At 44.6% G+C, this 23659-nt stretch overlaps 1 protein-coding gene across 1 annotated transcript; it reads left to right on the plus strand.

Annotated features, from left to right (window-relative positions):
• The first annotated feature begins 16829 nt into the window (after positions 1-16829).
• On the plus strand, positions 16830-17918 carry LOC138367100 (fap1 adhesin-like). The gene has a single exon (XM_069328502.1). The coding sequence runs from the start codon at positions 16830-16832 to the stop codon at positions 17916-17918; it is 1089 nt and encodes a 362-aa protein (XP_069184603.1).
• Positions 17919-23659: the final 5741 nt, after the last annotated feature.

A 23659-nucleotide genomic window follows, 5' to 3' on the forward strand; every position in this document is an offset into this window, starting at 1 on the left:
TGATCTCCCAGAGGGTATAGATTCGTTCCTCTCAATGTTTGCCGACGATGCAAAAATTATGAGGAGGATTGAAACAGAGGATGATAGTAGGAGGCTACAAGATGACCTGGATAGACTGAGTGAATGGTCCAACAAATGGCTGTTGAAGTTCAACCCGAGTAAATGCAAAGTAATGAAACTAGGCAGTGGAAACAGGAGGCCAGGCACAGGATACAGAATAGGAGATGAAGTACTTAATGAAACAGACAGAGAGAAAGATCTAGGAGTTGATATCACACCAAACCTGTCTCCTGAAGCCCACATAAAGAGAATAACGTCTGCGGCATATGCGAGGCTGGCTAACATCAGAACGGCGTTCAGGAACCTGTGTAAGGAATCATTCAGAATCTTGTACACCACATATGTAAGACCAATCCTGGAGTATGCGGCCCCAGCATGGAGCCCGTACCTTGTCAAGCACAAGACGAAGCTGGAAAAAGTCCAAAGGTATGCTACTAGACTAGTCCCAGAACTAAGAGGCATGAGTTATGAGGAAAGGCTGCGGGAAATGCACCTCACGACACTGGAAGACAGAAGAGTAAGGGGGGACATGATCACAACCTACAAAATCCTCAGGGGAATCGACCGGGTAAACAAGGACGAACTTTTCAACACTGGTGGGACGCGAACAAGGGGACACAGGTGGAAGCTGAGTACCCAAATGAGCCACAGAGACGTTAGAAAGAACTTTTTCAGTGTCAGAGTAGTTAGCAAATGGAATGCATTAGGAAGTGATGTGGTGGAGGCTGACTCCATTCACAGTTTCAAATGTAGATATGATAGAGCCCAATAGGCTCAGGAATCTGTACACCAGTTGATTGACGGTTGAGAGGCGGGACCAAAGAGCCAGAGCTCAACCCCCGCAAGCACAATTAGGTGAGTACAATTAGGTGAGTACACACACACACACACACACACACACACACACACACACACACACACACACACACACACACACACACACACACACACACTCAAAGATTAAGACAGAGGAGGACAGCTTGAGGCTTCAAGAAGACCTGGACAAGCTGCAGGAATGGTAGAACAAATGGCTGTTAGAGTTTAATCCAAGCAAATGTAATGTAATGAAGACAGGGGTAGGAAGCAGGAGACCAGATACAAGGCATCATTTGGGCGATGAGATACTTCAAGAGTTAGAGAGAGAGAAAGACCTAGGGGTTGATATCACGCCAGACCTGTCTCCTGACAGGTCATATCAAGAGGATAACATCAGCAGCATATGCCAGGTTGGCTAACATAAGAACGGCCTTTAGAAACTTGTGTAAGGAATCTTTCAGAACATTATATACCACATATGTCACACCAATCCTGGAGTATGCGGCTCCAGCATGGAGTCCATATCTAGTCAAGCATAAGACTTAACTGGAAAAGGTTCAAAGGTTTGCCTCCAGACTAGTATCCGAGCTGAGAGGTATGAGCTAGGAGGAGAGACTACGGGAATTAAACCTCACTTCGTTGGAAGACAGGAGAGTTAGTGGGGACATGATCACCACATTCAAGGTTCTCAAGGGAATCGACAGGGTTGATAAAGACAGGCTATTTAACACAAGGGGCACACGCACTAGGGGACACAAGTGGAAACTGAGTGCCCAAATGAGCCACAGAGATATTAGAAAGATCTTTTTTAGTCTCAGAGTGGTTGACAAATGGAATGCATTAGGAAGTAATGTGGTGGAGGCTCACTACATACACAGTTTCAAGTGTAGATATGATAGAGCCCAATAGGCTCAGTAATCTGTACACCTGTTGATTGACGGTTGAGAGGCGGGACCAAAGAGCCAGAGCTCAACCCCCGCAAGCACAACTAGGTGAGTACAACTAGGTGACTACACACACACACACACACACATACACACAAGGGGAATAAAAGTGAAATCTTTAATAAGATACAGGACGAGGTTCAAAGACTCAAACAAGAGTTTATGGATTATATTCAAGAGGAAATTAGGAGGAGTAGGGTAGAATGGAAAGGAGAAATAAAGGGGGCTTACAAATGAATTTTGCAGGAATCAGGGATACTTGGCAAGGGAAGGGGGAGTAGAAGTTGATGGAGTAGTTAGTGTGAGAGGGGTGGGATCAGCCAGGGGGGAGGCGACCAGCATGACCCTGAACTGAGAAAGAGGACAATCATAATCCATGGATTGCTTGAAGCCAAGGCACCATCGAGGCAGGAAAGGATGGAGATTGAAGATTTAGAGCAACAGGGGATCTTGAGTGATATCAGAGCCCAGATGGCAGGGAATGAGGTGCAAGTCCACCGACGCATTGGGCCATAGAACTGTGACAACAAACGCCCTGTCCTGGTACAGTTCACTAACGAAGAGGCAGTGGATTACATACTGCATCACAAACACTTACTCAGAGGTAGCGAAAACTACTATAATGTGAATATTGATAAATTTATGACGAAAGAGGAACAGAGTGCCCACAGGGCGAGCAAACCTCCACGATACAACTCTTCCCATTTGAGTGTAGTTACACACCCCAGTGCTAACCCACCCCATGCCCCACCCCTTGCTAACCAGCTCACACTTTCTTCCCAAGTCACTCCCTCCCCAAATCAGCCCCCCTGCCCCTGCTCATCTCCACAACACCTCTCCTGACCCCTCTGACCCCACTGCATTCAAATCCATCTGCTTCATCCCACATTCCAAGGACCCCCTCATCCCTTCAACCCTCAAAACCCGCCCAGCCCTCATCCACTCAACCCTCAAAACCCGCCCAGCCCTCATCCCTTCAACCCTCAAAACCCGCCCATCCCTCATCCACTCATCCCCCAAAACCCAACAAGCCCTCATCCCCTCAACCCCCAAAACCCTCTCAGCCCACACCCCTCCTCATCCCCTCCCCTGCCATGTGACCCCCACCCTTGCGAGGGGGGCGCATGGAATCCCCCCGTGGGGGACTTCCCCCTACCTCTTCCTCCAGTTCCCTCTTCCCCCCCCTTCTGACCCAATGCCTACACCTACCCCTGAGTTCCAAATATCTACCTTCCTAGATGACCAGCCCTCATTCGCCCCCCAAGCACCTCTCCCGACCTCTTTCACCCCCAGACACCCACCAGAACCCCCAGACACCCCACGGATTCCCCCAGACACCCCACGGAACCCCCCAGACACCTCCACGGATCCCTCCATCCCCCATTCACCCCCAGATCACCCCAGCCACCCAGAGAAAGGGCGAACTCTGGTACAAGAGTTTCAATGAAGAATCTCAAGATTTGGTACACCAATGCTGATGGGGTATCTAATAAAGCAGAAGAGATAAAAGAAAGTGTGAGTGAGGCAGATCCTGACATAGTTGCAATTGTGGAAACTAAAATAAATGACATGATCTCGTATGCAATCTTTCCAGAGGGCTACCAGGTGATAAGAAAAGAGAGGACACAGAGACAGGGAGGGGGAGTATCACTCCTATTAAAGCGGAAATGGAAGTTTGAAGACCTGGGAAATTGGGTTACCAATGAGAACACAAGCTTCATACATGGAACTTTGACAGCAGATGGGAGGAAGATTGTGATCTTGGTAATCTACAATCTCCCTCCAAACAGTAGAAGACCCAGGCAGGAGTATGATGACAACAACAAGGCATGCATAGCTGAACTGCAGAAGGCAGCAACACTAGACCACAGAATGAGAGCGAAGCGGCTGGTCATGGGGGACCTGAATCATGGAGAGATAAATTGGGAATCAAAGAATCCCCATGGAAGGGATGAAACGTGGGGAGCAAAGTTAGATGATGTTATAGACAGGAATTTCCTAACAAAACATGTGAAGGAAGACAGAAGAAAAAGAGGAGATGCACCTAGCCAATTAGACCTGATTTTCAGCCAGAACGTAGAAGACATCGAGAATTTGGAGCATGAAATACCTCTAGGGGCCAGCGAGCATTGTGTCCTAGTCTTTGACTACATGATGGAATTCAAACTTGTGACCATGCGACAAAAGGTCTGGGAAAGGAGAGTTGATTACAGGAAAGGGGAGTACTGGAGGATACGGGACTATCTGGGAGAAGTGCAGTGGGAGGAAGAAATTAAAGGAAAAACAGTGCAAGATATGATGGACCTAGTCATACAGAAATGCCAGGAGGCCGAAGAGAGATTTATACCAACAGTAATGGGAAAAAATACGAATTAATATAATAACCCATGGTTTAATAGACAGTGTCAGGAAGTAAAAATGGCCAGCAGGCGGGAGTGGAGGAAGTACAGAAGACAAAGGACAGAGGACAACAGGATTAGATGCAACAGAGCTAGGAACGATTACATTAATATAAGACGAACATCGGAAAGAGACTATAAGAACAATATTGCGATCAACGCGATAAAGCAACCTAAGTTACTACACAGCCATATAAGAATAAAAATGTCGGTGAACGACTAAGTGACAAGACTAAGGAAAACAGAGGGGGCGTATACTCAAAAGTGACAAGGAAATCTGCGAGGCACTGAATGCCAGTTTCCATGGAGTTTTCACTACCGAGCCTGAGCAACTCCCATTGTTAGAAGGGATTACCCTAGATGAAAGACTATCAGATATAGAGATGACAGTAGGGAAGGTGATGAAATAGTTGACAACACTGGATGCAACTAAAGAAGTTGGACCAGACAAAGTATCACAGTGGATAACAATGGGGCGGGGGATCCAGTGAAGGGGGAGGGACGGGGAGGGTATGAGTTGAAAGGGGAGGGAGGACAGGAAGGAAAGGGGGGGAGGGAGGACTCGGCAGGAGGAAGGGAGGGGTAGAAGGGTGGGGATTGGGTGTGAGGGGAGGGAGATTTGGCTGAACATTTGAGTGGGGGCAGGAAGGGTTTGGGGTAGGGGGGGTTTCTATGCAGAGGAGGGTGGCGGGGTTGTCCTCCCTTCTGGTGTTACTGGGTAGCTGGTTGTGGGTTCCCCCCTCGCCTTTGGGGGTGTTGTGTTGGGAGCTGTGACTTCCTGGTTTTCCCTTCTCGCCCTGCGCCTCTTCCTTGCTGCTGCCGCCACGGCTCTCTCCTCCCTTGTCATGTCTCTCTGGAGGAATACATTTTTTAATTTTCCTTTGTGCTCTCATTTGCAAACACTATCTTTATCATTCGGTCTCGGTCTTTGATGTACCAACCTAGCCTGAAAACCTTCTCAATGCTATGCTCAGCCCCTTCCATGTCTAGTGCCTTTAGTACTTTATTCACTGCTGCTTTGTCCTTGTCATTCCACTCTGTCCTATTAGAGCCTTCCTGCTCTTTAAAATCCACAGCAACCACTGATCTGTTTCTTTCCTGCAGTTGGCTAGTGGAGCGTGCCGCCTCCTGTGAGGTGGCTGCTTTCATGGCCACCTCCATCACTGCAGTCATTACTTCAGAGTTATTTTTTTAGTATTTCTGCAAACTATTACCACCTTCTTCCTGGATGGTTTTCTGGGTCTCAGCCTCAATACCATTCTCTTTGAGGGCTCTAATCTCCTCCTTTGCTGCTGTCAGCTCTCTTTTCAGTTTGCTTATTTTGTTCTTTATTTCCTGCATCATTTCTTGCATCTCACTCTTGATGTCCTCCAGAAACTGGGCGAACATTTCCTTCATTTCGTCACCTTGACTTTTCCCTGTTCCCCTGGTACCTCTGGCTGTCATGCTTGCCCCTGTTCCTATAGTTGTGCTGTGATAGGATTTGTCAGGAGGGCAGAGCGGGATGGGGGAGGGAGAGAGAGAGATAGAGAGGAAGAGAGAGAGAAAGAGAGAGAGAGAGAAAGGGAGTGATAAAGGGAGAGATAAATTGGTGGGTGGGTGGCGATCCGACCCTTCCACTGAAGTGAGATGAAAGTAGAAGGGGAGGAGGGGAGGAGATGGAGAGAGAGGCGGGAGGGAGAGAGAGAGGGAGAGAGAGGAGAGGGAGAGAGGGAGAGAGCGGGTGAGGGAGAGACGGGGTGAGGGAGAGAGGGGGGAGGTGTGTGTGTGTGTGTGTATGTGAGTGTGTGTGGGGGGGGGCAGAGAGGGGGGAAAAGAAAGAGAGGGGGGGAGGGAGGGAGGGAGGGAGGGAGAGAGAGAGAGAGAGAGAGAGAGAGAGAGAGAGAGAGAGAGAGAGAGAGAGAGAGAGAGAGAGAGAGAGAGAGAGAGAGAGAGAGAGAGAGAGAGAGAGAGAGAGAGAGAGAGAGAGAGAGAGAGAGAGAGAGAGAGAGAGAGAGAGAGAGAGAGAGAGAGAGAGAGAGAGAGAGAGTGGGAGAGAGAGTTGGAGAGAGTTAGAGAGTGGGAGAGAGAGAGAGAGAGTGGGAGAGAGATAGAGAGTTGGAGAGAGAGAGAGAGTCGGAGAGAGGGAGTGGGAGAGAGTGGGGAGGGGAAGAGTGTGTGTATGGGGGATGTGGGGGGACTGGGGGTGGGGGGAGGGCGGAGATGGCGACCAGGGCAGATCAGGTCAGATGGAGGGTTAAGAGGGGGGGGGGATAGTAAGGTCCTATCCCCTGTTCCCAGGTGTTCATGCCTTTTCCCCTGACTGAACGTTTGTGTGTGTGTGTGTGCGTGTGTGTGTGTGTGTGTGTGCGTGTGTGTGTGTGTGTGTGTGTTTTAGCGTGTGCTCGCTTGTGTGCATGCATATGTACGTGGGCGGGCGTGTGTGTCTGTGTCACGAGTTCCCTTAAGCGTTCCCTCTACCTAAATGAGCCACGTTGAGATTTTTAAATATATATGATATCCTGAACAAGAATTTGATAATATTTTACCTCAATCTGTACACCTAATTAATTGACCAGAGAGGGGTACATACCAGTCTGCCTCCCGTTCACACAACTAGATGAGTAAGGACGATGTATGATGACGATGGTTATCCGTCGTTGTCTCCCACTTGGTGATTCACTAAGTGCTAGTAGATTGATGATGTCGGTTCTTCTCTGTCTACACTAAGCTCTGGAGTCAGTCACTGTATCGTTGTGTGACAGTTCACTAATTTACTGTACCACTGATCACAGTCACCACTCAACAAACACAATCAGGCAGTTCCACAGCAGGTCGTCCCACCTGGCCGTCAGGTCAGGTCGCTCTATGCGGTCCTCCACACTTAAATGCACCGGTGATGCCACTAGCTCCACTTTGGTTTTTTCGCCAAATCTTTGCACTATCACTAGCGATATGACTATGCTATGTAGCACCCTGCTAGCTACACACTGCGAGAGGCCAAATACTATGATCTAGCCTCTATACTCCTTCAATGTCCCGAGAAATTGACGAATTTCCGCGGACCTCACTAATCGTGTGTGTCCCCCTACCGGCTCACTACTACTGTGTGTGTGTGTGTGTGTGTGTGTGTGTGTGTGTGTGTGTGTGTGTGTGTGTGTGTGTGTGTGTGTGTGTGTGTGTGTGTGTGTGTGTGTGTGTGTACTCACCTATATGTACTCACCTATATGTGCTTGCAGGATCGAGCATTGACTCTTGGATCCCGCCTTTCTAGCTATCGGTTGTTTACAGCAATGACTCCTGTCCCATTTCCCTATCATACCTAGTTTTAAAAGTATGAATAGTATTTGCTTCCACAACCTGTTCCCCAAGTGCATTCCATTTTTCTACTACTCTCACGCTAAAAGAAAACTTCCTAACATCTCTGTGACTCATCTGAGTTTCCAGTTTCCACCCATGTCCCCTCGTTCTGTTATTATTACGTGTGAACATTTGATCTATTTCCACTTTGTCAATTCCCCTGAGTATTTTATATGTCCCTATCATACCTCCTCTCTCCCTTCTTTTCTCTAGTGTCGTAAGGTTCAGTTCCTTCAGCCGCTCTTCATATCCCATCCCTCGTAGCTCTGGGACAAGCCTCGTCGCAAACCTCTGAACCTTCTCCAGTTTCTTTATGTGTTTCTTCAGGTGGGGGCTCCATGATGGCGCGGCATACTCTAAGACGGGTCTCACGTAGGCAGTGTAAAGCGCCCTAAAAGCTTCCTCATTTAGGTTTCTGAATGAAGTTCTAATTTTCGCCAGTGTAGAGTACGCTGCTGTCGTTATCCTATTTATATGTGCCTCAGGAGTTAGATTGGGTGTCACATCCACTCCCAGGTCTCTTTCTCGAATCGTTACAGGTAGGCTGTTCCCCTTCATTGTGTACTGTCCCTTTGGTCTCCTGTCACCTGATCCCATTTCCATAACTTTACATTTACTGGTGTTAAACTCCAGTAGCCATTTCTCTGACCATCTCTGCAGCCTGTGTAAGTCCTCTTGGAGGATCCTACAATCCTCGTCTGTCACAACTCTTCTCATTAATTTTGCGTCATCTGCAAACATTGACATGTATGATTCCACTCCTGTAAACATATCATTTACGTAAATTAGAAAGAGGATTGGTCCCAGCACCGATCCTTGAGGTACTCCACTTGTTACTGTTCGCCAGTCCGACTTTTCGCCCCTTACCATTACCCTCTGGCTCCTTCCTGTTAGGTAGTTCTTCACCCATACTAGGGCCTTTCCGCTTACTCCTGCCTGCCTCTCAAGTTTGTATAGCAGTCTCATGTGCGGTACCGTATCAAAGGCCTTTTGGCAGTCAAGAAATATGCAGTCTGCCCAGCCTTCTCTGTCCTGCCTTATCCTTGTTACTTTATCATAGAATTCTAAAAGGTTTGTTAGGCATGATTTCCCTGTCCAGAACCCATGTTGGTGCTTGTTTACAAACCCAATGCTCTCCAGGTGCTCAACAAGTCTTAGCCTAATTATTCTTTCAAGTATTTTGCAGGGGATGCTTGTCAGTGATACGGGTCTGTAGTTAAGTGCCTCCTCCCTATCCCCCTTTTTGAAAATCGGTACGACATTTGCCTCCTTCCAGCAACTGGGCAATTCTCCCGACATAAGTGACTCATTGAAGATCATTGCCAGAGGCACGCTGAGAGCCTGCGCTGCGTCTTTAAGTATCCACGGTGATACTTTGTCTGGTCCAACAGCTTTATTTGCATCCAGTGTTGTCAACTGTTTCATTACATCCTCTGCTGTCACCTCTATATCTGATAGTCTTTCATCTTGGGTAATCTCTTCTAACAATGGGAGCTGCTCAGGCTCGGTAGTGAACACTCCATGGAATTTTGCATTCAGTACCTCACAGATTTCCTTGTCGCTTTCTGTATATGCCCCTTCTGTTTTCCTCAGTCTTGTCACTTGGTCATTTACCGACATCTTCCTTCTTATATGGCTATGTAGTAATTTTGGTTGCTTTTTCGCTTTGACTGCAATATCGTTCTCATAATTTCTTTCCGACACTCGTCTTATGTTAATGTAATCATTCCTAGCTCTGTTACATCTAATCCTGTTGTCCTCTGTCCTTTGTCTTCTGTACTTCCTCCACTCCCTCCTGCTTCTCACCTTTGCTTCCTGACACTGTCTATTAAACCATGGGTTATTATATTCCCTCCTGCTTTTTTTCTTTATTGTTGGAATAAATCTATCTTCAGCCTCCTTGCATTTCAATATGACTTGGGTCATCATACCTTGCACTGTTTTTCCTCTAAGTTCTTCCTCCCACTGCACTTCTCCCAGGTAGTCCCTTATCCCTCTGTAGTCCCCTTTTCTGTAATCAAGTCTCCTTTCCCGGACCTCTTGTCCTTTGGTCACAATTTTAAGCTCCATCATGTAGTCAAAGGCTAGGACACAATGGTCACTAGCTCCTAGTGGTATTTCATGTTCCAACTGCTCGATGTCTTCTACATTCTGAGTGATAATGAGATCTAATAGGCTGGGCGTATCCCCTCCTCTTTCCCTAGTATCTTCTTTCACATGCTGTGTTAGGAAATTCCTGTCAATAACGTCTACCAGCTTCGCTCCCCAGGTCTCCTCCCCGCCATGGGGATTCCTCGTTTCCCAATCTATCTCTCCGTGATTTAGGTCCCCCATGACCAGCAGCTTCGCTCTCATTCTATGCGCTAAAGTTGCTGCCCTCTGCAGTTCATCCATACATGTCTTGTTGCTGTCCTCGTACTCCTGCCTGGGCCTTCTACTGTTTGGTGGGGGATTGTAGAGTATCAAGATTACAATCTTCTTCCCATCCACTGTCAGGGTTCCATGTATGAAGCTTGTGCTTTCATTGGTACCCGGATTTTCCAGCTCATCAAACTTCCATTTCCGCTTTATTAGTAGTGCCACTCCACCTCCCTGTCTCTGTGTCCTTTCTTTTCTTATCACCTGGTACCCCTCTGGAAAGATTGCATCCGAGATCATGCCATTTATTTTAGTTTCCACTATTGCCACTATGTCTGGGTCTGCCTCACTAACTCTTTCTTTTATCTCTTCTGCTTTATTGGCTACCCCATCAGCATTGGTGTACCAAACCTTGAGACTCTTCTTGGAAACTCGGGTGTCAGAGTTCCCCCTTTCACCAGGGGTCTGGGGGGAACTGGGGGGTGTCTGGGGGGCAAGTGGGGGCTGTGGGGGCTGTGGGGGCGAGTGGGGGGGTGCTAGGGGGGTGCCTGGGAGTGCCTGGTAGGCAAATGGGGTCTGGGCATCTAGGGGGGTAAGAAGGGCATAATGGGTCTGAAAGTTAGGGGTCTGAATAGCATAGGGGGGTTGAGAAATAGAGTGAGACTGAGAGTCAGATAGAGGTTGAGAGGTTGGGGGGAAGAGGGATACTGAGGTGAGATGAGAATGGAGCATGGGTGCTGGGAGTGGAAGAGAGGGTATATTAGATAGGGGGGAATCGGGGGTAGGTGGGGGTTTTGGGGTAGAAGAGGGGAAGAGGGAGATGGGGGAAGGTGTTAGGGGGTCACAAGGTGAGGGGGTTAAATGTGTGTGTGTGTGTGTGTGTGTGTGTGTGTGTGTGTGTGTGTGTGTGTGTGGGTGTGTGTGTGGGTGCGTGTGTGTGTGTGTGTGTGTGTGTGTGTGTGTGTGTGTGTGTGTGTGTGTGTGTGTGTGTGTGTGTGTGTGTGTGTGTGTGTGTGTGTGTGTGTGTGTGTGTGTGTGTGTGTGTGTGTGTGTGTGTGTTAGTGTGTGTGTGTGTGTGTGTGTGTGTGTGTGTACTCACCTAGTTCTACTCACCTAGTTGTGTTTGCGGGGGTTGAGCTCTGGCTCTTTGGTCCCGCCTCTCAACCGTCAATCAACAGGTGTACAGATTCCTGAGCCTATCGGGCTCTGTCATATCAGTCAGCCTCCACCACATCACCCCCTAATGCATTCCATTTGTCAACCACTCTGACACTAAAAAAGTTCTTTCTAATATCTCTGTGGCTCATTTGGGCACTCAGTTTCCACCTGTGTCCCCTTGTGCGTGTTCCCCTTGTGTTAAATAGACTGTCTTTATCTACCCAATCAATCCCCTTCAGAATCTTGAATGTGGTGATCATGTCCCCCCTAACTCTTCTGTCTTCCAGCGAAGTGAGGTTTAATTCCCGTAGTCTCTCCTCGTAGCTCATACCCCTCAGCTCGGGTACTAGTCTGGTGGCAAACCTTTGAACCTTTTCCAGTTTAGTCTTATCCTTGACTAGATATGGACTCCATGCTGGAGCTGCATACTCCAGGATTGGCCTGACATATGTGGTATACAAAGTTCTGAATGATTCTTTACACAAGTTTCTGAATGCCGTTCGTATGTTGGCCAGCCTGGCATATGCCGCTGATGTTATCCGCTTGATATGTGCTGCAGGAGACAGGTCTGACGTGATATCAACCTCCAAGTCTTTTTCCTTCTCTGACTCCTGAAGAATTTCCTCTCCCAGATGATACCTTGTATCTGGCCTCCTGCTCCCTACACCTATCTTCATTACATTACATTTGGTTGGGTTAAACTCTAACAACCATTTGTTCGACCATTCCTTCAGCTTGTCTAGGTCTTCTTGAAGCCTCAAACAGTCCTCTTCTGTTTTAATCCTTCTCATAATTTTAGCATCGTCCTCAAACATTGAGAGAAATGAATCGATACCCTCCGGGAGATCATTTACATATATCAGAAACAAGATAGGACCGAGTACAGAGCCCTGTGGGACTCCACTGGTGACTTCACGCCAATCGGAGGTCTCACCCCTCACAGTAACTCTCTGCTTCCTATTGGTTAGATACTCCCTTATCCACTGGAGCACCTTACCAGCTACACCTGCCTGTCTCTCCAGCTTATGTACCAGCCTCTTATGCGGTACTGTGTCAAAGGCTTTCCGACAATCCAAGAAAATGCAGTCCGCCCAGCCCTCTCTTTCTTGCTTAATCTGTGTCACCTGATCGTAGAATTCTATCAAGTCTGTAAGGCAAGATTTACCCTCCCTGAATCCATGTTGGCGATTTGTCACGAAGTCCCTTCTCTCCAGATGTGTTACCAGGTTTTTTCTCACGATCTTCTCCATCACCTTGCATGGTATACAAGTCAAGGACACTGGCCTGTAGTTCAGTGCCTCTTGTCTGTCGCCCTTTTTGTATATTGGGACCACATTCGCCGTCTTCCATATTTCTGGTAGGTCTCCCGTCTCTAGTGACTTACTATACACTATGGAGAGTGGCAAGCAAAGTGCCTCTGCACACTCTTTCAGTACCCATGGTGAGATCCCATCTTGACCAACAGCCTTTCTAACATCCAGATCCAGCAGGTGTCTCTTGACCTCCTCTCTCGTAATTTCGAACTCCTCCAAGGCCGCCTGGTTTACCTCCCTTTCTCCTAGCACAGCGACCTCACCCTGTTCTATTGTGAAGACCTCCTGGAACCTCTTGTTGAGTTCCTCACACACCTCTCTGTCATTCTCTGTATACCTGTCCTCGCCTGTTCTAAGTTTCAATACCTGTTCTTTCACTGTTGTTTTCCTTCTGATGTGACTGTGTAGTAGCTTTGGTTCGGTCTTGGCTTTGTTTGCTATATCATTTTCAAAATTTTTCTCTGCTTCTCTTCTCACCCTGACGTACTCATTCCTGGTTCTCTGGTATCTCTCTCTGCTTTCTGGTGTTCTGTTATTCCGGAAGTTCCTCCACGCCTTTTTGTTCAGTTTCTTCGCTTCCATACATGCCCTATTATACCATGGATTCTTCTGTTGCTTCTCGGATTTTTCCCTTTGGGCCGGAATGAACCTGTTTACAGCCTCCTGACACTTTTGGGTAACATAGTCCATCATACCCTGTACAGACTTGTCTCTGAGGTCTGTGTCCCAAGGTATTTCACTTAGGAAACTTCTCATCTGTTCATAATTGTGTGTGTGTGTGTGTGTGTGTGTGTGTGTGTGTGTGTGTATGTGTGTGTGTGTGTGTGTGTGTGTGTGTGTGTGTGTGTGTGTGTGTGTGTGTGTGTGTGTGTGTGTGTGTGTGTGTGTGTGTGTGTGTGTGTGTGTGTGTGTGTGTGTGTGTGTGTGTGTGTGTGTGTGTGTGATCCTGACGATTTTAGGAACACAGAAGAAACTTTAATGTCCATAAGCACTTTCTGACAACACGAACTTGTCTTTCCTGTGAGACGCTTTATATAGGACCAAACATCCGACTAAAAATGGTGCCCTACCACCCAGGAGGTAGTTGAGTGAGAAACAGGGAAAGAGTACATTAGGTAATAACCGGGAGATAAAATTAACGAAGAAGAAATGATGGTTGTAAGAACGGAAATAAAATTAAGGAAGGAAGCAAGTACATAATGAAGTGTGGGAGCATATTTACAAGCTATCAAGTGATCAATAAATATATGTATTGACAATTTAAATACCATTAAGAGGGGAAAAATGGAATATAATAGATTTTACCACAGACAAAAATGAAATCGGGCATGCAAATTGATACAAGAAAATAAAAACAATTTGCCAGCATTTTCATATATTTCAAAAACTTCAATTAGTCTTAGAAAGGTGAATGGAAAATTGCATCAATTCAGGGAATAAATTGTACATGATATTAATAAAGAAAGGCAAAGCTTTAACAAAAACAACATGACTAGCCCAATTGAACATGGCTGAATGAATAAAGGCTATAGTGAGTGTTTGGATTTGAAATATATTAGATAACAAGCTGTACCCGGTCACGCGTTGCTGAGCCACAGCAACCTTCCCCTGTCCCCCAGTCCCCCATTCCCCACTCCATCCCCTCTTCTTCACCCATTCCCCCTCCCCCGTCCTCTTGTCCTCTCCACAATCCACCAATCCACTGTCCCCTCGTCCTCCCCCATCATCTCATACTCCCCCAACCCCTAGTCCTCCCTTCCATATTCCCCTCCCTTGTCCCCCTCGTCTTCCCCACCATCCCCCACTCCCGTCCCCTTATCCTCCCCGCCGTTCTCCATTCCTCTGTCCCCTCGTCCCCACCATCTCAAACTCCCACGTCACCTCGTCCTCCCCTCCATTACCCCCTCCCCTGTCCTTTCGTCTTCCCCACCATCCCCCACTCCCGTCCCCTTATCCTCTCCACCGTTCTCCATCCCCCCCCCCCGTCCTTTCGTCCTCACCACCATTCCCAACTCCCTCGTCTAATGCGTTCCCAAATGATCTGATGTTCCCATCAGAAAATTGGGAACTCTCAAATGATCTGATATTCCAATCACTGAAAAATAAGAACAGCTTAAAAAAAGAAATGAAAAAAAATTAAAAAATAAAGAAAATCTCACAAAATAAAAGGTATGGTAAACAACACAGCTCAATTCCAAGGCAATGTCACACAAAATATTTAAATCAAAATGAAAATAAATCAAAATCTATGAAAATTCTATTTATCAATGCAATCAGAAATATTGAAATTAAATTGTAACATATTTAGTACAGCATGTGTTGCTCTTACTTGCAACAGATGGCGCTGTTTTTACCAAAAAAACATTGTTTTACCTGTCACAAAGGGTGGCATTTATACTTATACTCACGAAATGAACGGTATGGTAAACAACACATTTCAATTCCAACGCAATGTCACACAAAACAATTTAATCAAAATTAAAATAAATCGAATTCTATGAAAATTCAATTAATCAATGCAATTGGAAATATTGAAATGGAATTGTAACATAAGTAGTATAGCGCGTGTTGCTCTTACGTGCAACAGATGGCGCTGTTTTTTTCAAGAAGAGCATGTTTTTATCTGTCACAAGTGTGGCATTTATATAGTAGGTATATAAAAACAAGCGCGAATTCCAAAGGAATGTTGTGTCAAAATTTCAAAGCAATCGGTGAAGAACTTTCGGAGATTACAGCGTGTGTTGCCCTTACGTCCAACAGATGACGCTGTTAAAAAAACATGTTTTCTCTTGTCACAGATGAGTCATGTATATAAAAACATGCGCCTATTCAAATGCAACGTTGTGTATAAATATCACAGCTATCGGTAAAGAGGTTTCGAAGATTTCATTCACATGAAAAAGTTTGTCAAAAGAACATGTATTTTTCCGTCACAGACGTGACATCTATATAGTATATATATAAAAACCCGCTCGGATGCGAATGGAACGTTGTGTGAAAATTTCAAAGCAATCGGTGAAGAACTTTCGGAGATTAGCGATTTTGAACTAACGAACATTTCCATTTTTATATATATATAGATTTATTTATGTACAAGAATTCGGTCCTGTTTGAAAAGACTGGGGGTCATATTTAAGGTACTGGTGCGGTAAACAATGAGAGAGGATTCAATTAAATTTCTTTCAGTGAAAGTGGTGTTGTAGGTAATGTATTTCATCAAATCCCAGTTGACTGAATAGTTGATAAGACTTAGGTGCATATAGATGGCATTCCATTGTTTCCCAATTCTGATAAAATATCTGTGTTGTTCAAGACGTAGCACGAGAGGTTTTCCAGTCTAATCAATGTTAAGTCATTTACATTCCTAATCAGCATGTTATTAGATAAATCCTGCTGGGGACAAGATAATTTTGGATAAAAAATCTACAATCAGTACTAATGTTGTTAAAAACTAAATTCTTACTAAATGTATGGAAAATATTAATAATTTTCGTGAACTGGATTTTTTGTACAATGACTTTGGCTCCATCCACTGGTGTACCTTCCCCATCCCAGAGCATCATCCACTGGTATACCGTCCCCATCCCAGAGCATAATCCACGGGTGTACCGTCCCCATCCCAGAGCTTCATCCACGGGTGTACCGTTCCCATCCCAGAGCTTCATCCACGGGTGTACCGTTCCCATCCCAGAGCTTCATCCACTGGTGTACCTTCCCCATCCCAGAGCTTCATCCACTGGTGTACCGTCCCCATCCCAGAGCTTCATCCACTGGTGTACCGTTCCCATCCCAGAGCTTCATCCACTGGTGAACCGTTCCCATCCCAGAGCTTCATCCACTGGTGTACCGTTCCCATCCCAGAGCTTCATCCACTGGTGTACCGTTCCCATCCCAGAGCTTCATCCACTGGTGCACCGTTCCCATCCCAGAGCTTCATCCACTGGTGTACCGTTCCCATCCCAGAGCTTCATCCACTGGTGTACCGTTCCCATCCCAGAGCTTCATCCACTGGTGTACCGTTCCCATCCCAGAGCTTCATCCACTGGTGTACCGTTCCCATCCCAGAGCTTCATCCACTGGTGTACCGTCCCCATCCCAGAGCTTCATCCACTGGTGTACCGTTCCCATCCCAGAGCTTCATCCACTGGTGTACCGTTCCCGTTCCAGTGCTTAACCCACTGTTGTACCCCCAATAATATCACTAATATTCCAGCACGATACAATGCCATGTCTTGCAACAACACAGAAGGTTTCTGCTGTCACGATAAACAACGGACCCATTAGTCTGAGAGAGAAGTCGTGAGACAATTTTCCTAAAAGTATTATTAACAATGAGTAAATTTACTCCACTGGTCCCTCTCACGGCTTCTTCAGACAGGTATAAATAATTCCACCCTGACTGTCAGCAAGGTACGTATAATACTTGACAATTCTGGAGAAAAATGTATACAGATGTTAATGTGTCACTGGTACTAGGTGTTAATGGGTCACTGCTAAAAGATATTAATGGGACACTGCTACAAGATGTTAATGGGTCACTGCTACAAGACGTTAATGGGTCACTGCTACTAGATGTTAATGGGTCACTGCTACAAGATGTTAATGTGTCACTGCTACAAGATATTAATGGGTCACTGCTACAAGATGTTAATGGGTCACTGCTACAAGACGTTAATGGGTCACTGCTACAAGATGTTAATGTGTCACTGCTACAAGATGTTAATGGGTCACTGCTACAAGACGTTAATGGGTCACTGCTACAAGATGTTAATGTGTCACTGCTACAAGATGTAAATGTGTCACTGCTACTAGATGTTAATGTGTCACTGCTACAAGATATTAATGGGACACTGCTACAAGATGTTAATGGGTCACTGCTACTAGATGTTAATGGGTCACTGCTACAAGATGTAAATGAGTCACTGATACTAGATGTTAATGGATCACTGCTACAAGATGTAAATGTGTCACTGCTACAAGATGTTAATGGGTCACTGCTACATGATGTTAATGGGTTACTGCTACAAGATGTTAATGTGTCCCTGCTACAAGATGTTAATGGGTCACTGCTACAACATTTTAATGTGTCACTGCTACAAGATGTTAATGGGTCACTGCTATTAGATGTTAATGTGTCACTGCTACAAGATGTTAATGAGTCACTGCTACAAGATATTAATGGGTCACTGCTACAAGATGTTAATGAGTCACTGCTACAAGATGTTAATGGGTCACTGCTACAAGATGTTAATGTGTCACTGCTACAAGATGTTAATGAGTCACTGCTACAAGATGTTAATGGGTCACTGCTACTAGATGTTAATGGGTCACTGCTACTAGATGTTAATGGGTCAAGGCTGCAAAATGTTAATGGGTCACTGCTACAAGATGTTAATGAGTCACTGCTACAAGATATTAATGGGTCACTGCTACAAGATGTTAATGAGTCACTGCTACAAGATGTTAATGGGTCACTGCTACTAGATGTTAATGGGTCACTGCTACTAGATGTTAATGTGTCACTGCTATAAGATGTTAATGTGTCACTGCTACTAGATGTTAATGGGTCAAGGCTGCAAAATGTTAATGGGTCACTGCTACAAGATGTTAATGGGCCACTGCTGCTAGATGTTAATGGGTCACTGCTACTAGATGGTTGAATGTGTTTTTCATGAGAGGGAACTCTTCGAAACCTCTTTACCGATTGCTTAGACATGTTGATACAACGTTGCATTCGAATAGGTGCGTGATTTTATACACCTACTGTATACATGCCTCACCTGTGACAGGAAAAAACATTTTTTTTTGGGTGGGGGGAAAGTGCCATCTGTTGGACGTAAGAGCAACACACGCTGTAATCTCCAAAAGTTTTTCACTGATTGCTATGAAATTTTTAACACCACGTTTCATTCGAATACATGCGTGTTTTTACATACCTACTATATAAATGCCACACCTGTGACACATAAAAACATGTTTTTTTTTAAACGGCGCAACTTGTTGCACATAATAACAATACACGCTATACTAAATATGTTACGCTTCCATTTCATTGTTTCTGATTGCATTGATAAATAGAATTTTCATAGATTTCGATTTATTTTCATTTTAACTTAATGTTTTTGTGTGACAATGCATTGGAATTGAGCTGTGTTTTTTATCATATCATTCATTTGGTAAGTATAAGTATAGATGCCACACCTGTGACTGATAAAAACATTCTTTTTTTAAGAAATTGTGCCATCTGTTGCACATATGAGCAACACACGCAATACTAAATATGCTACGATTCCATTTCAATGTTTCCGATTTCATTGATAAATTGAATTTTCATAGATTTCGATTTATTTTCATTTTGATTTCATTATTTTGTGTGATATTGCATTAGAATTGAGCTGTCATGTTTACCATACCGTTCATTTCGTGAGTATAGTTTATTTGTTTGTTTTTTCATTGTTTTTTATTTATTTTTTAACCATTTTTCTTATATCTCAGTGATGGGAACATTAGATCATTTGATGTTCCCAATTTTCTACTGGGAACATCAGATCATTAGGGAATGCATCGGATGAGGGAGTGGGGAATGGTGGTGAGGATGAGGGGATGGGAGTAGGGGGATGGTTGGGAGGACGAGAGGATAAAGGAGTGGGTAATGGTGGGCAGAACGAGGGGATGAGGGAGTTGAGGAGGGTTATTTTGAGGTTATCTTGAGAGGATTTCGTTTTTTTTTTTTTTAATGTCCCTGCGGCCCGGTCCTCGACCAGGCCTCCACCCCCAGGAAGCAGCCCGTGACAGCTGACTAACACCCAGGTACCTATTTTACTGCTAGGTAACAGGGGACATAGGGTGAAAGAAACTCTGCCCATTGTTTCTCGCCGGCACCCGGGATCGAACCCGGGACCACAGGATCACAAGTGCAGTGTGCTGTCCGCTCGGCCGACCGGCTCCCTTGTGTGGAGTCACACAAAGCAAAGCAAGACCGGCAATGTCACACAAAGGGTGGGGACAAAGGACAGGGGAATGGAGAATGGTGGGGAGGACAAGGAGACGGGGAAGTGGAGGACGATTGGATGGGGGAGTGAGAGATGGAGGGGAGGACGAGGGGATGGTGGAGAGGACAAGGGACGGGGGAGCGAGGAATTGCTGAGAAGGCGAGGGGACAAGGGGGGGGAATGTTTGGGAGGACGGGGAAACAGGGTAAGGTTGCTGTGGCTGAGCAACGAACATGCATTGTTGAGCCGCAGCAATGCATGGCTGGGTACAGCTAGTTTTATATATTTTTGGTTGTACTATTTATATTTAGCTGATGAGTATATCTGTTTCATCGTTCCACAAGATTTCTTCGTCTCTCTCAACCTCTACCCCGCTCCACCTCTACCTCTACCCTCCCCTACCTCTACCTCTACCTCTACCCCACTCCACCTCTACCTCTACCCTGCCCCACCTCTACCTCTACTTGGTATACATTTTCCCTCTCAACGTTCTGTAGCTGGTGCAGTAAATTAAGCTTCCCTTTCAGCGGTCCCTCAGTCGCAAATCCACATTAAATATTCATCGTATATTTTCAATATTTTCCCCTCCTTCCAAAATTTTTAATATCTCCCCCAAATTTTTCGTGTGTACTGATGGGTAAAAAAAAATGGCTCCCCTGGTGATGTTTGCTTCACCGTGACGCAAGTGTTTGCTCCCGTGTTTTATTGGGTTCCTTTATTCTACAGAGAGCCGCGCCTGCAAACACAGCAGCTGACCAAGCAAAATGGGTATTTGCTAAAATTTCCTCCATAAATGGAAGGGTGTAGAAATATCTCCACGCCGCTGCAGGAGCGGGAGAATGGTCGTTGATATCAGGAGGGGAGGGGAGGGGGGGGGGGGGAGAAGCCTACACCGACATACATATATATTTGAAGTTTGTTTAACAAGAAATTTTGTGACAGTGTTTTGCTTGATAATTCGAGATGAGCTCAAGAGTTCGGTTCACCCTTACACACTGTCTATATTATCAGTATTTAATATTTTTAGATAAATTTGTGTTACATATATATATATATATATATATATATATATATATATATATATATATATATATATATATATATATATATATATATATACATATATATATATATATATATATATATATATATATATATATATATATATATATATATATACATATATACATATATATTATAAATAAATTTCATTTTCGCTTTTGTGAGTGTTTTATACTATATTTGTTCAATATTAGTATACCATACGATGCGGATTAGTCCATTATTTCCGAAATGTTTATGAAGAATATTTTGTAACAAGAAATGTTCTTTTGGTGTCACCACCAACCCTCCAAGTGTCACTTATCTTACTCAAGTGTCACCACCAACCCTCCAAGTGTCACTTATCTTACTCAAGTGTCACCACCAACCCTCCAAGTGTCACTTATCTTACTCAAGTGTCACCACCAACCCTCCAAGTGTCACTTATCTTACTCAAGTGTCACCACCAACCCTCCAAGTGTCACTTATCTTACTCAAGTGTCACCACCAACCCTCCAAGTGTCACTAATCTTACTCAAGTGTCACCACCAACCCTCCAAGTGTCACTTATCTTACTCAAGTGTCACCACCAACCCTCCAAGTGTCACTTATCTTACTCAAGTGTCACCACCAACCCTCCAAGTGTCACTTATCTTACTCAAGTGTCACCACCAACCCTCCAGGTGTCACTAATCTTACTCAAGTGTCACCACCAACCCTCCAAGTGTCACTTATCTTACTCAAGTGTCACCACCAACCCTCCAAGTGTCACTTATCTTACTCAAGTGTCACCACCAACCCTCCAGGTGTCACTAATCTTACTCAAGTGTCACCACCAACCCTCCAAGTGTCACTTATCTTACTCAAGTGTCACCACCAACCCTCCAAGTGTCACTTATCTTACTCAAGTGTCACCACCAACCCTCCAAGTGTCACTTATCTTACTCAAGTGTCACCACCAACCCTCCAAGTGTCACTTATCTTACTCAAGTGTCACCACCAACCCTCCAAGTGTCACTTATCTTACTCAAGTGTCACCACCAACCCTCCAGGTGTCACTTATCTTACTCAAGTGTCACCACCAACCCTCCAAGTGTCACTTATCTTACTCAAGTGTCACCACCAACCCTCCAAGTGTCACTTATCTTACTCAAGTGTCACCACCAACCCTCCAAGTGTCACTTATCTTACTCAAGTGTCACCACCAACCCTCCAAGTGTCACTTATCTTACTCAAGTGTCACCACCAACCCTCCAAGTGTCACTAATCTTACTCAAGTGTCACCACCAACCTTCCAGGTGTCACTAATCTTACTCAAGTGTCACCACCAACCCTCCAGGTGTCACTTATCTTACTCAAGTGTCACCACCAACCCTCCAGGTGTCACTAATCTTACTCAAGTGTCACCACCAACCTTCCAGGTGTCACTTATCTTACTCAAGTGTCACCACCAACCCTCCAAGTGTCACTTATCTTACTCAAGTGTCACCACCAACCCTCCAGGTGTCACTAATCTTACTCAAGTGTCACCACCAACCTTCCAGGTGTCACTAATCTTACTCAAGTGTCACAACTAACCCTCCAGGTGTCACCCATCTCTGAAGATGACACCCATAACCCTCTTGTATTGATGATTTCGTTAGAATATAATTATTGAATATTACTTTATCTCTTGCTTTACCATATATTTGTGCTCTTGGAAGCTTGTACAGTAGGATTTTTTTATTATTATTATTTTCTACCACAGACGTGGCCACACATTTACAATGCTAACCAGCATATATACATTTTCTTCTGTCCTCCATGGACAGGGTTAGAGATGTGTTAAACATATAGTTCAGGGGTTTATTGAACAATCAACCACAGAAGGTGATTCGATGCTTTTAAAATGCTTACAGTAGGAATGAGATAGTTGAGTCATCAGCCAACATGTGTGCTCAGGCCTCACCACTACCTCTTCCCTTCATTATAGTGAGATCTTCCCTTCATTATAGTGAGATCTTCCCTTCATTATAGTGAGATCTTCCCTTCATTATAATGAGATCTTCCCATCATTATAGTGAGATCTTCCCTTCATTATAGTGAGATCTTCCCTTCATTATAGTGAGATCTTCCCTTCATTATAATGAGATCTTCCCTTCATTATAGTGAGATCTTCCCTTCACTATAGTGAGATCTTCCCTTCATTATAATGAGATCTTCCCTTCATTATAGTGAGATCTTCCCTTCATTATAATGAGATCTTCCCTTCATTATAGTGAGATCTTCCCTTCATTATAGTGAGATCTTCCCTTCATTATAATGAGATCTTCCCTTCATTATAGTGAGATCTTCCCTTCATTATATTGAGATCTTCCCTTCATTATAATGAGATCTTCCCTTCATTATAGTAAGATCTTCCCTTCATTATAGTGAGATCTTCCCTTCATTATAATCAGATCTTCCCTTCATTGTAGTGAGATCTTCCCTTCATTATAGTGAGATCTTCCCTTCATTATAGTGAGATCTTCCCTTCATTATAGTGAGATCTTCCCTTCATTATAATGAGATCTTCCCTTCATTATAGTGAGATCTTCCCTTCATTATAGTGAGATCATCCCTTCATTATAATGAGATCTTCCCTTCATTATAGTGAGATCTTCCCTTCATTATAGTGAGATCTTCCCTTCATTATAATGAGATCTTCCCTTCATTATAGTGAGATCTTCCCTTCATTATAGTGAGATCTTCCCTTCATTATAATGAGATCTTCCCTTCATTATAGTGAGATCTTCCCTTCATTATAATGAGATCTTCCCTTCATTATAGTGAGATCTTCCCTTCATTATAGTGAGATCTTCCCTTCATTATAGTGAGATATTCCCTTCATTATAGTGAGATCTTCCCTTCATTATCATGAGATCTTCCCTTCATTATAGTGAGATCTTCCCTTCATTATAGTGAGATCTTCCCTTCATTATAATGAGATCTTCGCTTCATTATAATGAGATCTTCTCTTCATTATAGTGAGATCTTCCCTTCATTATAGTGAGATCTTCCTTTCATTATAATGAGATCTTCCCTTCATTATAGTGAGATCTTCCCTTCATTATAGTGAGATCTTCCCTTCATTATAATCAGATCTTCCCTTCATTATAGTGAGATCTTCCCTTCATTATAGTGAGATCTTCCCTTCATTATAATGAGATCTTCCCTTCATTATAGTAAGATCTTCCCTTCATTATAATGAGATCTTCCCT

The sequence above is a fragment of the Procambarus clarkii genome, chromosome 21, assembly GCF_040958095.1.
Source record: "Procambarus clarkii isolate CNS0578487 chromosome 21, FALCON_Pclarkii_2.0, whole genome shotgun sequence".
NCBI lineage: Eukaryota > Metazoa > Arthropoda > Malacostraca > Decapoda > Cambaridae > Procambarus > Procambarus clarkii.